This window comes from Streptopelia decaocto (assembly GCF_964273445.1).
Source record: "Streptopelia decaocto genome assembly, chromosome: 20".
NCBI lineage: Eukaryota > Metazoa > Chordata > Aves > Columbiformes > Columbidae > Streptopelia > Streptopelia decaocto.
In genome coordinates this window covers 2,758,443-2,772,853 of record NC_138675.1, presented here as the reverse complement: position 1 = coordinate 2,772,853, position 14,411 = coordinate 2,758,443, and the positions used below count along the sequence as shown (strand labels likewise).

Sequence of the window (14,411 nt, the reverse complement as noted above, 5' to 3'; positions counted from 1 at the left end):
AAGTCAAACTGGAGTAGTTTCAGATCATGCATCACCAGTTTCCTTAATTACATAGTTGAGTGGTGTATTAAATTAGTAAGACTACTCAGACTAAAAGTTAGGCATTCACTTAACTATGCTGCTGATTAGTTTTTCGACAGATAGCCATCAGACAAGCTAGAGGCAGAACTGGGAGTCTAAGATGAATAAGTACCACTATAATTCTTCAAAATTGCTATTTCCCTGGTGAGTGAAGCCACATGGAAGGCACGTCCACATGTGCATGTGGCGGTGAGGAGCTTCACTGGGGCTGCACCAGCCAGAATTCCAAGACTGTTAGGTAGAAAAGGGCCTTTCTTTTCTTAATTATTAGTCCTAGCTTTGACGTAGTGCGGTACAGGATGGTTCACCCTCACCCCAGTAGTTTTTGTTTTAAAACTTCCAAGTGAGTTTATTTTAAATCTTGACTCTTCCCCAGGATGAATGGATCACGTCTTATTCTGGTTTTTCAAATAATCCTATAGCATCTCTCCTGACAATTCCCCACTGGATACTTCTCCTCTTTTCCAAATAATACACATGTAACTTCTCCCATAGTTTTAAATAACATGAATCACTTCCCACACATTATTATTTTTTTTTCTGCCAAGAGTAGCAGTGATCTGCACAGGAAGACAGCAGCGTAGGAGTTATCTCCTTGAAATGGTTGACACAGCCTTGGTAGAAGGCCCCCACTTCAACTCCTGGTCTCTATGCTAATTTGTTGGGTTTGTTTTATTGGTTTTTCTTCCCCTCACAGATAGAAGCCACATTCACCAGCAGATACTAATGCTTATTTTTCGCTTTGAAAGCCTTCTTGCTATCTAAGCAACAGTCTAAGTCCAAAGTCTGAGCAAAAAGAAACCCCTCCTCAGCAGGACTTTGCCCTAAAATGGGAAAAGTGCCAGAGACTCCATTAAGTCTACTTTGCTATTCTTATTGATTTTATGAGGAAGGCAGTCGGATACTGTGCGGATGAACAATAGTCTAAAGGCTGAGGTAGACGTGCATTAGGAGAAAGAGTTTGTGATGCAGAGTGAAACATCATTCAGTCTTTTCACGGTGATCACATTCGCGTTAATAAGCAAGTCCATTTTGTCCCTGGGCTAATGTATTTTCATGCCAGTTTTGTAAAGCTGATGTAACATTATATTCAGTCGCCTGGTACTGCTGGTTACAGTTGTCAGGTACGGCTGATTGAAGCGGAACTTTGAAAAATGGAACAAGATGTGTCACAGCTCGTTGTGCTAATTCTGCCATGAATATGAATCTTGCCCCAAAAACCTCTGGAGGAAAGCACTTGCATGGAAAGACTGATCGGAGGTTTTGCTCACTCTTACGTTACAGGCATAAGCACCACTATGACATTTGTCTTTATTTGATGTGCGTTATTTCATGACCATTTTTACGTTAGTTGTAGAAGCAGGAAAAGAACTAACGCACTGTATTGATAGAGCTTTTCTAATGAATAAGCCTGTGAAAGAGTGCCATTTTTCAGCTCTTTAAGTATGTTTTTCCATTCATTCATGTCACTGGCTAATTCCATACAGATTCTAGCTAGTGAACCGTGACTATTGTATTAAGAAAGAATCCAGGCCCTTACAATTCTTTTGGCTGGTATATTAGCAAGCTTCAAATGAAGTGCAACGTGTCAAGGAAACAGTGCGGGAATGGAAAGTTTTGTTTCTTTCTGGTGCATTTAATCAGCTTCTCCTTGATTCTTTTTTAATGACAGGCTGCAGACATTATTATTATTACAGTTAATGACCAAGTTTGACAGGAATCTTCTCAATACTCTCTTTGCTCAGGGTAAAACTGTTCTGAAAGCTCCTGTCTATCAAGCTTTCTAAGCTGAAATATAAAGTTAAAAGAGCGGTTGCAAGCACAGAAATAACGAGTGTCTTAGGATATGCAACTAAGTGGAATGAGCTGGAAAACTAGTGGGCAGGACTGAAATAAAATAGTTATTATTAGCGGATGAGGATGTCACTTTATATGTGGAAAAATAAAGCCCAGTTATTCTGTGGCCAAGATATGGACCCAGGTTGGAGAGATGTGACTTTTTATGTCTGCTCTCAGTCTGTGAGAGTGGTGTGGGATGTGATTTGGCCTTACCTATGTAGGCAAAATAATTGTAAGAAAATGGTCAAAGCCAGAAAAACCTCGTGCCTCTAGTGGTATGTGTGCTTGAGTGATGCGTAACCTTTAATTTGTCTGTATTTACTGTGACAGTGCTGTACTGGTAGGAGAATGTCTCAGTTTTGGCCAGTATATGGACATTTTGGGCTGTTGGGTTTATTGTCTTTTACATTAATCAAATGAGCGTATCTGCTTGGGTGCTGCTGAAGTGGAAACAAATCTGGTTTTAGCATTCTTTCTAGGGGGGAAGAAATGCCTCAAGCCTCACACTAGATAGGCAATATATTGTTTTTCATTAAATGTGGCATTTTCATTTGCTCATCAGTTCCTGCAGTGAATGGGAAACTCTTAAAACCTTTATATTCTAAGAGTATCCTCAGCAAAGTTGCCTTGGAATTGGAGGCTTTTTTTATTGTTTGTGTGCTATTTTGACAGTGTGTACAAAGATCTCCATAGTGAGAACTATCTGTGGCTCGAATATGGAATTTCAAGACATCGGGTAGTGTGGTAGGTACCTTTTCCCTATATTAGTTTCCAAGAAATGCTTCATTTTCAGCCTCAAATCAAGTGATGCTGCTGGTTTACTGACTCTGACTAATAAAACCCAGCAAGCTCAACTTTACCATTGCTGGAAGACTCTTGCAGCAGTAAATTCAGTTTATGAGAACCCCTAATAAAAGTTTACATATCTTTCAAGTGCCACAAGCTTGACACGAAAGAAAATGGGCAATCTGACCTAAAAAAGCTCAAGATGTCTTTAATAGAAAACTGAATATTTGGAGAAGCACGCAAGTTTTTTTCTATGACCTGATTTCTAAGCATGTTCTCACAGTCCCTCTTGGTCCTGGCTAAACACTGGAATAAACAAAATAAATAGCATTTCACCACGCGCGCAGGCGGATAAAATAGAAAACACATCGTGTTGGACCGCAAATGCTTTGTGAAGTTCTGGCTAAATGTGAAAAGCATTTTGTAATGCTAATAAGTATTTATCCCTTTGCTTCCTCGAATATAATCAAACATACATGGAAAGCACATGTATTTTATAGTTGCTGATTGCAAGATCAAAAGCCTTGTTATTAATTGCACATGAATCTGATGTTGTAGGGCTGTTCAGCCATCAGCTGACATCACTGTTTGCTTCCTTTGTTTATAGACCTTCATTCTAAAGATGTGTATGCCTGACACGAAGCCGTTTGAGCACACGCTTGTTTAGGTGGGTGATTCCATGCCAGGAGGTTTGGGAAATGCCTGTGGTGCAGGTAACGCTGCCTCCCAGCGCTCAGATTTATCGAACATTCATGAATTAGCTGTATTAGGTGTCAACCCCACCGCAAATCCCAACAGAAAGCAACAACTGTAGTTACAGACACGGAGCCTCCTGCCATCCACTTCACGCTGTAAATCGCAGCCTAGAATGGAGAATCTGACCCTACAACTTAATAAACAAACAAACAAAAAATATTCCCTTAAGCATGTCCTGCTATAAACAAGCAAAGCAAGCAGCTGGTCCTCATTTGAGAAGATGTTACATCAATTGCAAAAGGGATCTGCAGATTTTCTTAATGCAAATATTTTGGGGAAAACAAAAAGCAGCTGTTTATTCTTCTTTATACCTATTAGCAGGAAAACAAAATCCAGGATGCTTGTATTTCTTCCATTAAGAAAAACATCCTCTTGGCCTCAAAGTTCATTTGGATCTCAAATTGTTTAAAATATACTGGGCTACATAATTCTCCCTCTTCAACAAGCATCTAGAAAGTTTCTGTTCGTAACTCTGAAAGTAGAGTAGTAATTGAATACTCTGCTTGAGTTTTGTGACAAACACAATGATGTTTAGAATGTACATTTTCAAATGTATCGATTCTGTCCTGGACCGTGCCCCAAGGAAAACGTGCACATTGGATGTGTGGAGCCCTGTAAAATCAATGAATAATTTGCCCTGTGTAATGAAGAGGGTTTTTGCTTTTCTTAATTACTGCTGGTAGGCACCTCTGAGGGAACATAAACAGTGAAGGATCTGGGGACTGCAAAATAGAAGCCGCTTGGGGTTGCTGCAGTTTATAAACTGGGTTTAAGGGGGTTAGACTGACTAATATTGGGAAAAAAAAATGAATTTGGAGACTCTAGAGCAGGAAATGCCTTCTGAGGTCTCGTGGCCTCTCTAGCAGACATGGCAAGATTATTTATCATCTTAGAGTTTATTTGGTAGTGGGTTATGGATGGAGTTTTATGCACTTTTTTCCTGTTAAGTCATATAGCTCCTGTTTTTGTTGTTTGTTCTGTTTTCCCTCCTTTGCTTCCTGGGTTCATTTTGTTCCTGCACTGAAAACACCAAAGGTTTAAAAATGGCAACAGAGGAATGGAAAAAAGCGGGTAAAGGCTTATTTAGCAAAATGAGCGACAGCAGATTGTCAGACAGTCATCAACACCCAGGTCAGTTTTGATTTTCTGGTCAGTGGAAGCAGCGATAGCTGTTACTTCTGTCATTTGTTGTGCAGATTGAACAGTTCTACCTTGATGCTCGCTGTTGTAACAGGATCTGTGTCCGAGCAGTTCCCTTCCCTGGAAATTGAGCTTGTTCTTTTCAAACTGGAAGCTACTGGAGGCTGTTTTGCCCTGTTAAGTAAAATAAGCACAGAGTAATTTCTTGGAAGGCCCCCATCTGGTACCTGATAGCTACGAAAATTTCGAGTTTAGCCACAATCATCTGTGATAATCTCTTACTGAGAAGTCAGGGTTTGGTCTGGGTTGTCTCCCGCAGGAAGGATGTATCACAGAGTTACATCCAAGGGAAAAATGAAGCGGTGTGCGACTGCCCTTGTCAGCGTTTCCAGTTTCAACAGCAAACTGCGGAAAGTAAACGGAATAACAAAAAGGGCTTTTGGCTCGGGAGGGCTGAGTCTGCAGCGCAGGAGCCAGGGAGCACCAGCGGTTGGTTCTCGGGTTCTTGGCACCAGAACTCTGGTGAAACACGGACCAAATAAGTGTTCCAGAAAAGCTGCAGAGGAAAGTGGTGTCACATCATGAATCAGATGCTCTCCTGAGGTAACTGGGTAGGTTGCAGCTCTTAAATTACTGTTTGGAAGGAAAAGTCTAGAGCCTGGAACTCAGATCGGTTTTACCTCAGATCACGAAAACGGGCATACATACATTAGGGGGGAAAAAAAAGGTTTCTTCTGGGACAGTCTGAGAAAAGCAGAAATGTTTTATTAGTGCAATTACCACGATTTGCTGATTTCTGTCTCGCTTTGGGAGATCTGTATCACTGCTGAGCCCCCAAGTCACCTGTAAGCACCTGCCTGGCTGCCAGCAGGTACCTACATGCTTTGCTGAATCAAAGGCTGAGCTTCCAGAGCAGGCTCAACACTTGCTTTTCAAATTAATTAACCGTGGCCTTAAGCAGCCAGAGGCTGATTATTTCCTGTAGAGCTGAACTTGCTGCGTTACAGGCAGCACCAAGGACGATGCTCTATTAGTTACCCCCGTAAAGTCCAGTTTTGAGCGCCGATGACGTTGCCAAAGCGTTACCTGTTCGGGCTGATGTTTTCCGTGCTAATTGTCTGCCTCGTACAGGTTTTTGCTTAACCCTAAAGGCTCATTTAAGTGTTCAAAAGCTGTTTTGGGAAGTGACCTTCGGCTCCGTGGTGGAGTAGGGACCCACTGCCACGAGTGCTCAGCGCCCGCCGCGCCCCCCCGCAGGCCCCGCCCCTGTCTCCGCCCCCCGCCTCTGATTGGTTGCCCTCTTTCCCCCCGCGCTAGAGTTGGTAGCGCCCACAGCCCCGCCGCTATTACCTCCCGGCGCCCTGCCGCTCCGTCCCACCCTCCCGGGGCGGGCGGAATGGTTCTTCCCGCTCCGCCCTCCACGCCCCGTACGCGCGCCGCGCTCCATACTTGGCGATGGCTGGCGAGCCGTGCGCTGATTGGCGGGGAGGCGGCGGAGGGGCGGGGCGGCGCTGCGCTGACCCGGATGTTCACTCCTAGGCAACGGCGGAAGTGGAAGGGCCGCGGCCTGTCTGGGAGGGAGACCGGACGGGACCGGGAGGCGCCGCCGTTGCTACCGCCCAGCGCAGCCCCGCCGAGCCGCCATGGTAAGGGCGAGCGGGGCGGGCCCTCGCCGCTGCCCGCACCCCCTCTCCGCCCCCGGCGTTGCCGCCCCATCCCCCGGTGCCGCGCCCCGGCGGCTCCTTCGCCGCCCTCACCCCCACGGGCGCTCCCCGGGGCGGGTGGGCCCCGTCCGCCCCTGAGGGAGGGCAGAGGAAGGGGCGGCCGGGGCTGCCGTTGGGGGGCTTTGCGGCGCCCGGGCCCGTCCGGCTGCTCCGGGGTCCGGTTGCTTCCCGGTGCCTGGGCCCGGTACCCGCGGGGGTGGTTACCGAGGGGACGCTTCGCTCTGCACGGTGGATGTGGCCGCTTGGTGTGGTTGTAAACGGAGCGAGAGATCAAATGCAGCAGCGTTTGGCAGCGATGGGGGCCCAGGCTGCTGTCGCTGGTGTTCCTGAACCCCAAATTATCACCTGGCATTTCCTCAGGAAGCCGGGCTTGCTCGTTAAGGTGCACTAAGATCTAATGGAATTTGCAAAATACAGGAAAAGTAAGTGCAATCAGAGCAGGTAACGTTGCAGCGGTGGGCGCTGCTCCTCTGCAGGGCTGAGAACTTTGTGTTTTTCACAGGAGAACCTCTGGTTTCTTCAGTCGGGTAGAATAATCTCCATCTTGCTGTGGGTTTGCTGAATGGATCAGCCCAGGTCACCAAGCCTTTCAGTTTCATTTTGGCACCGTGTGTGAAGGGGGTAGATTTTTTTCAGCTCTAAACAAATGCAACGAGGAGAACGGGAACTGGCCCAGGCCCTGATCTGCTCCCAGCTCTGGGCTTTGGTGGAGCCTCTTTAAGGCACCGTAACCCCAGTGAATGTCATCACTGAGGTACTTTATACTGTTTGGGAATTTGCGGTTCAGGTTTTCCAACATAACAAATTAAGAATATTCAAAGATATCTAGATTTAAAAAAGAGCAACTCAGTGCCTGGCTATATAGCAATATAAAGGCTGGTTAAGCCAGCGAGTGTAATCCTTCACTTCAACCATAAGAATTTCAGAGGAAATACCTTACATTGTTTTCTTCAGAGCTGAAGATCGTGATGATCCTGTCACCTGTATTATGCAGGATAAAGATATTTTGTTTCTGGTGAAAGGTGAAGAACGGTTAAGATCAAGGTTCTGCTCTTCTGTTTGAACAAACAAGACTGTAACTGGCTTCTGAGGGTGGGGAGTGACAGGATGGAGCATCTTATTTCAGTTATGTGTCTTAGTTGAAGATACTGAAATCTCTACATGTGAGATCTGACCGTAGAGCTTGAAATCAGGATTCCAACAAACTGTGTGAACTTCTGCTGTGGCAAAGGAAAAGAGTTCAAGAAAAAGAAGTAGGCTTAATGTAAAACAATGGTGAATACTGGCTTCTTTTAAGGGGTTATGAGAGCATACTACAAGAACAGGGTTTAAATGTAACCATCTCAGTCTTTTGAAGGAGGTAGAGCACAAATCCTTTAGAAATTCCCTGAGCTCTAAGCTTATGCTGTCTTCTGATTTTTCACATTTAGTCATGGAGGCCGCTGGGTGTAGGAGAAATTTGCTCAGAACTTCCAGCACCATGTTCTAGTTTCCAATGTTGAGTGGACTTCAGGGACGAAACCCACGGCAGCCGCTGTTATTCGTGTGTCGCAGTGGCCGTGTACGTGTCTGAACACTCACTCGAGAACCCGGCCACTTGAGCGTGGCTTATCTCGTGCACTCCTACTGGACTTAGATGAATCACTGGTCTAGTTTGCACGTGGCAAACAATCTGTGGTGATGTTTTAAAAGAGATGGGAACCTTTGCTTTCCTCTGCAGCACCTCAGGGCTGAAGGAGCTCAAGTGAGAACTCAGAAGTGCGTCTGCATTTCAGTCAGGTGCTCGGTGAAACAGGGCAGGGCAACACATGAAGCTTGAAAACTGCCTGGAAGATGCTGCTTCTGGTGCTAAAAATAAACTGAATGGGCAAAAAGGGCAAAGCAGGACTTGAGAGAGTGCTGAGATTTCTGAAATTCTGGGTTGTGGATGGGTGGAATCCAGTTACTCTTTGGAAAAAATAATAATGTTCCTTTCCAGGTTATGCAAACTGTCCTGATTGTGTTAGTTATTGATCTCTTCAGGAAAAAGTGGACAATTTGAGCAAAATTTATAATTTAATCAACCATAAATTTGAACTATCTATTGCAGCACAGGCTGCACATCATCCGTTTAGAATCTGCGAGGCAGCTCAAAAGCACTGAAGCGCAGCCAAGGGTGCGCGATGCGACACTGACACTCAATACAGAAACCTCGTGCTGCTCGGAGTAACTAATATTTTAAAGGTAGGGGCTGTTTGTCTTGGGCAAGCACGTTGCTGCTCGATAAATAACCTGGTTTTCTGCAACTGTTACCAAAAAGACACTCAAGGTAGCGCTTTTCCAGCTGCGTGAATGTGGAGCCCATCGCTCTTCTAAACTGATGGTGTCACTTTTGGAACTCGACCATGTAGCGTGAGAGCTGGGGGTAGGTTTTCAGCATCCACAGCAAGTCCTTTGCACCTTGTGCCTGCTGAGAAATACTGACTTAAGCTCTTTTGTAGAGTCCCGTGTTTTATTAGCCAAGTGTACGAGCTTAGCTAAATGTTATCTTAAAAGGCAAATTCCCAAAATAATCAAGTTAGAGGATATTGTTGGGATAGGGAAAACTGCCATTGCAGCGATGCCTGATCTTGTGGTTTATTAGCAAAGGAAAAACATTCTCAAGCTGAAGTTGTTCAGACAGGATTTCCTCATATGGTAAATATATACGCTGGTATCTTACTAGTTGACATCTGGGAGTACAACAAAATGAAAGTGTGGTTTAACTCTTTTGACTGACTGTTTTTCCTCGTTATCGTTTTATATTGTTGTGTTGGTTTTTCCCCCCTCGGGCTGGTACACGTTGCAGTAGTGCCACCTCAAGCCGAAATAAACCTGAAGATGTTTCAGTGTTGTCTGAAGAGCTAGTGATTTTACTGCAGAAGCGTGAAATTCTGAAAGGTGCCCGTGCAGGGAGCGTAAGCTGGAGTTTAGGTCTATGCTAAGCTTTGTTTTCTTACCCCACTTTAGTACAATATGATGTTTAAGGGCTTTTTTCTTTTCAGACAAAGGACATCACTGCACAAGTAGAAGATGCGCAAAATGACGTTGATCTTCTGCTTTTATTCATATTCTTATTCAGCCATTGTGCACGATTTCCCACTTTCCCATTGATTTCTGCTAGAAATTCTGAAGAGCCTCAACCAAACCTTTGTCTCCCCCTCTTAATTCACCAGGTCCAAAGCATGTTTTTAATTCAGTTCCTCCTAATCCTTTGCTATTTCCAAGAAGGACCATAAAAAAAATATCTCACTTAAAACCAGGGGACTTTGAATTTTCTTTATGGATGGAGCCTGTGCTATCTGAAGGAGCAGTTAATACATCTGAAGAACATAAGCCTTTCCCAAGCTTTCTACTCTCTGTCATTGGGCTCTAACCCAGGTTTATTTGCTGGTAGGCTGTGTTAGTCAAAAAGCTTCTCTAACTTGTACTAAAAGATCACCAGTTTAGGCTAGTGCAACAAAAGCCAGTGGCCACTTTTAACTGGAGTATAAACTGATTTTTTTGCATCCTTTGTGTAATGCCTTCTTAAGTACTTAATAGTCCCTGAGTGAGGTGTTCAGGTTGACATTAATGTGCGAATTGACCAAGTACTCTGAGTGGGCGCTGAAGAGCTGTAACTGAAGCGTGCACTTGGAGAACATTAAACTATTGCGGCTCACTTGAGCTGAATAACCCTGGGATTCTGTCAGTTGGACCTGGTCAAGTGGCCAAAATTCACTTTTGTGGCCTTAACGTCCTAAAGCAGGATGGGGATGGATGATCCCAAACAGGTTGTCTTGGGAAGTCTGAGCTCTTGCCCCAGTGGTAGATGAGACCGTTTGCTTTTGAAACTTCCTTTATGAGGCACGAGGGTAAATGCTGGTTGAGCAAGTTTTAAAGAGATTTCGCTATTAGTTGAGAGTAGAGGATTTATTATGGGAAGAAAGTGCAGCATTCTTGAGGGAGCTGCTTTGTGTGTTTCATAATTAAAATGTTGTAATTTTCCAGAATAGGTGCTGTCTGGGTAATGCCAGACACAACGGCAATCCTGAACGTTTTCTGGGTTTTTAGATATAATGAAGTTTTGAGTGAGGAATCAAAAACAGGATCTCTCTCTTACTTCTACCCAAAACAGGCTTCTATCTAGAATTACTTTAGTTGCATTAGATAATATCTTGTGCTATGTTTCCTAGAGTGCTGGCCTGAGCCTTGGTATCAACCAGTAAGATTAATTTTCTTGTATTATCTGGTCCTGCTCCTCTGCCCCATCTTTCCCTTCTAGAGTTTAGAAGGAGAACGTGCCACGTGCTTTGAGCTCGTGCTCTTTGTGCTGCCGCTTCCACTCTGGGTGAAGAACTGCAGAATGTATTTGCACGCACTTCACTTCTCTGGCCGCCCTTCTCATAAATTACCTACTTTATTCCTGGTCTATGCAAATTAAACCTTACTGGTTCATATTTCATCAGCACAGCCTGTGTTGTTTTCCAGCGCAGGGTTGGCTGAGAAGTCCTGACTCTGTTTAAACCCACAAGACCTCCCTCCAGGTGTTTGCAGCCGTGTCCTTGCTGCTGCCCCGAGTACGCACAACACGTCCTCCAGGGCTTTTTATTACAGAAAGCGGAGCCGAGTTCTTCCCTGGTGCATTGACTTGGAATTTCAATCACGTCCTTGTTGCGAAGTGGCAGAGTTACCAGCCTGGGTGAAAGCAGAACCCAGGATGTCACAATTTTAGCAGCATCAGCTGGACACGACTGAAAACAGCGCTCAAGTAAGAGGATTTTGTGCGGGAGGAAAAAGGGTTGAGACTGCACCGAAGACATAAGCTTAGTGGTTGCCTTAAGCCACCAATCAAAGCCACCATTAATAAAATCACTCTTTATTCTCTGAGGGCAATTTTTGTTTGCATTTCTTCAGGTGATACTTTTCCATTAGACAAACTGCTGAGTTTGGAAATGATGTCCTGTTACCTGCCTTGCCCAGTTATTTTTGCTTTGGGTAAATATCAGGATTTAAAAAAAGCTTGCTGCTAGCAAAGGTGATTGGTGCCTGGCCGGTAGCTGGTGCTTGCAATTTGAGACGGGCTCAAGAAACAAGAGATGAGTCTTTTGGTCAGTTAATTCAGAGGAGAGAGCCATGGAATGGAGGAATGAGGTAAAATATCAGCTGCATTATGCTGCCCACAGCAGCAAATAGCTGTATTTATCCAGTGAGTTCTGTCACTGCAAATTTAGGGCTCATCATGAGTAGTTTTGAATGTGACACTAAGAACAGGCTTGGTCTTGCCTCAGTGTTGACCACTGGATGGTCAAATGGAGCTTTCACGTGGCCGTTGGTGTAGGCAGAGCGATTCCAGAGCTTGGGAAGGTGAAAGGTGGCCAAATGGAATAAGCATTAACGCTGTCTTGAGTTGAAGGAGAAATCTGACGTGGATTGGAGCTGGCACGTGCGCGTTAGGTGAAGCGCTGCTCCTGCACAAACTGTCTCTACTACTCAAGTGTATTTAAAGTTTTGTGGAACTTGTACGTATTGTTAGACCGTGTGCTGTCTGCGGTTCTCACCTGCGGGGAGCTCAGACGTGTTCAGAGGCAGCAAGGAAAGCATAAAAAGACTGAAAGAGTAGGCAAGTCTGGGAATTACAGCAAGGAAAGGAATCCCGGTGAGTACGAATATCTTGTTAGGTGGAGATGTGATATTCTCATGGCCTATATATACACAAAACCATTAGCTTCCTAGTTTAAAACTTGAAATCCTTCGCACTGAATCCCTTCGAAGCCGAACTGTCTTGCAAGCTTTGCGGTGTAGTCAGCAAGGTATGTCTTGCTAGACACGAGCAAAAGGCATATTAACCTACTTTTTTGACCTTTTAGGCAACCGGAGAACATTTGGGGATGAGGACTAATTAGATAACCTCGCTGTCTCTCCGCTCTGCCTTGCCAGGCATCCGATTACTTGCCAGAGTTATCTCGTGAATTTACAACCCCGGCTACCAGACTTCAGGACGCTGGAAAGTGCTGAGTTTATCTATTAAACGGAGCAAGTGCGAGTGTGGCGGCAGCTTCCCCGGGGTGACAGGGACAATACAGACGGGTGTGAAGCCTCATACTGAGCTGGTGATGTTGAATATTTGTGTTAGTTACGCTTTCAGTAAGCATATCAGTGTTTATTGTCACCTTGGCGACGGAGAATACGCCTCCCTGCTGCTATAATAACGTGCAATTTCTCAAAAGTTTTTGATATAAGTAACTTCTCATAGGAAAAAACTCCAGGTTGCGGTTGACTGGAAGGAGAACCTGGATCTGGAAGGTCAAGGACCAACTCGCCAAACGTGGCTGTCTCTGCAAGAAAAAGATTCTCTATTTGAAGGGAGAAGTTCCTCTTCTCATAACTCCCATGACATGAAACAAACAGCACGGAGAATAAAAGAGCGTTTTGAAAAGATTATCCAGCATTAACAGGATTAAAAGCAAGCATCCCAAACAAGATGTTTGGGGGTGTTCGGGATGACAAATGCCAGTGTTGAATCCCAAGAGCTGTTGCATTTGTAGTAATTATGATTTTGGTTAAAAAAAGAAATACCCCTGTGAAAATGAAGTGATGCTTCTCTAGAGACGGGTTTGCACGCTTCCTCGTATTTGAATGGAAGGCAGTGTGACTGAAAACCAGGTCATCAGACTCATGAACCGGCATCGACCTGCTGTATTATCTCCTTTCAAAGACTGAACTAACCTAGTTAACCAGTTAGTAGTAGGGGTGTTTTTTCACTTTGTTCAGCTAAGACTTCCTAGCTGTACATATATCTAACAAAGATGTTATTTTGTGTTATATCCAGACTTAAATTGGGAAGAAACCCCTGTTGTGCAGTACCATTAGCCCAATTAAATCTCTTAAAGTTAATTGGAATAGGTGGTCAGCTCTACAGTCAACTTCAGTGACTTTAATCCCGTTTATTAAAAGTTAGCAATGCTGGTTTGCAATCTGTGTGACTTTTCTACGTGGCTGTTTTCCTGCTGTCTCCATCTTATTCTTTCATGTGGGGCTAATAGATTGCATATTCACTTGATGCCGTGATTTATTGGGAAAGGACTTTTTGCAAACTTTATGCTTCACAGGAATTCTTGGCACCAGATGAAAGCTGGTAAATTACATTGTCATGTTCAATGACCAGTTTAATAAATAAAACTTTGTTTCTGTTATGCTGAAGACAAACACTGGTGCAGAAATTATTAGTGATGGTGGCAAGAGGTCAAAAGGAGTAGCCTGTTCCCAGAAAGTCTTTTCGCTGCTCCGTCCTGCTCTTCTGTGTGTTCGCGGTGGCTCTGATCACTGCACACGTTACAGGTTTGCTTTGGGCTTGGTAGAAAAGCGATAGATGTTAAAAGAGTTTTGAAAATAGGTGCAAGTATGTGCCATCCTGAAGTATGTCCTTGCTGAGCAAACACGGCTTTTTTCGCTTCGAGAGAAGGAGAATTTAGTCTGCATCAGTGTCACGCTCTTTTAATAATCTTTGACCTGTTCTTTTATGACTACTCACAGTGTATTGTATCTCTAGGTCTTATTGCATTTGATTGCTTCTTAAATATGGTATCACCGTTTCCTTAGTGCACCTTGCTGTCAGGAAGCTGTGATTTCTAAGTACATTAAAAATGGTTTTAGACAGGATCTGCTAGAAGAGGGTTAATAGTCAAGGGAAGAATTAGGTAGAAAAACAGATTGCGGGGAATATGTGCAGCTGATGGAAACGTTGTGAGTGCAGAACTTGTCTGGGATTCGTGGATCATACAGAGTTATTCCCATCCAATATCTTAAAAAGTGAATGCTGACAGCCCAGAAGGGAACCCTGTGACTTCACATAGTATGTTAATGTACTTTTTATTACACAGGGGTTACAATAATTCAACCCTTTGCTAAAGCTTCTAGCAGTAATACTGTCCCATTGTGTAGTTTGCAAAGGGAATCTTCTGCCTCTTGAGGTCTGGAAGTTGGCGAGGATTAAAGTGATGAGCAGAGGGGAAGCTCTGGATCTGTTTCAATTAAAGAAAATTAGAGTTTGGTACCGCAAAGCTGAAACATTAGTCAGACATTCCT

At 44.3% G+C, this 14,411-nt stretch overlaps 1 protein-coding gene across 2 annotated transcripts in view; it reads left to right on the top strand.

Annotated features, from left to right (window-relative positions):
- Positions 1–6,112: 6,112 nt before the first annotated feature.
- The window catches only part of CAPZB (capping actin protein of muscle Z-line subunit beta), a gene marked incomplete at its 5' end in the record, with an annotated part of 53,983 nt that continues 45,684 nt past the window's right edge, over positions 6,113–14,411 (top strand). For both annotated transcript variants that reach the window (XM_082069618.1, XM_082069617.1), the window contains one exon: positions 6,113–6,248. In XM_082069618.1, coding sequence (XP_081925744.1) covers positions 6,246–6,248 — 3 coding nt within the window. The remainder of the gene's footprint in view (positions 6,249–14,411) is intronic.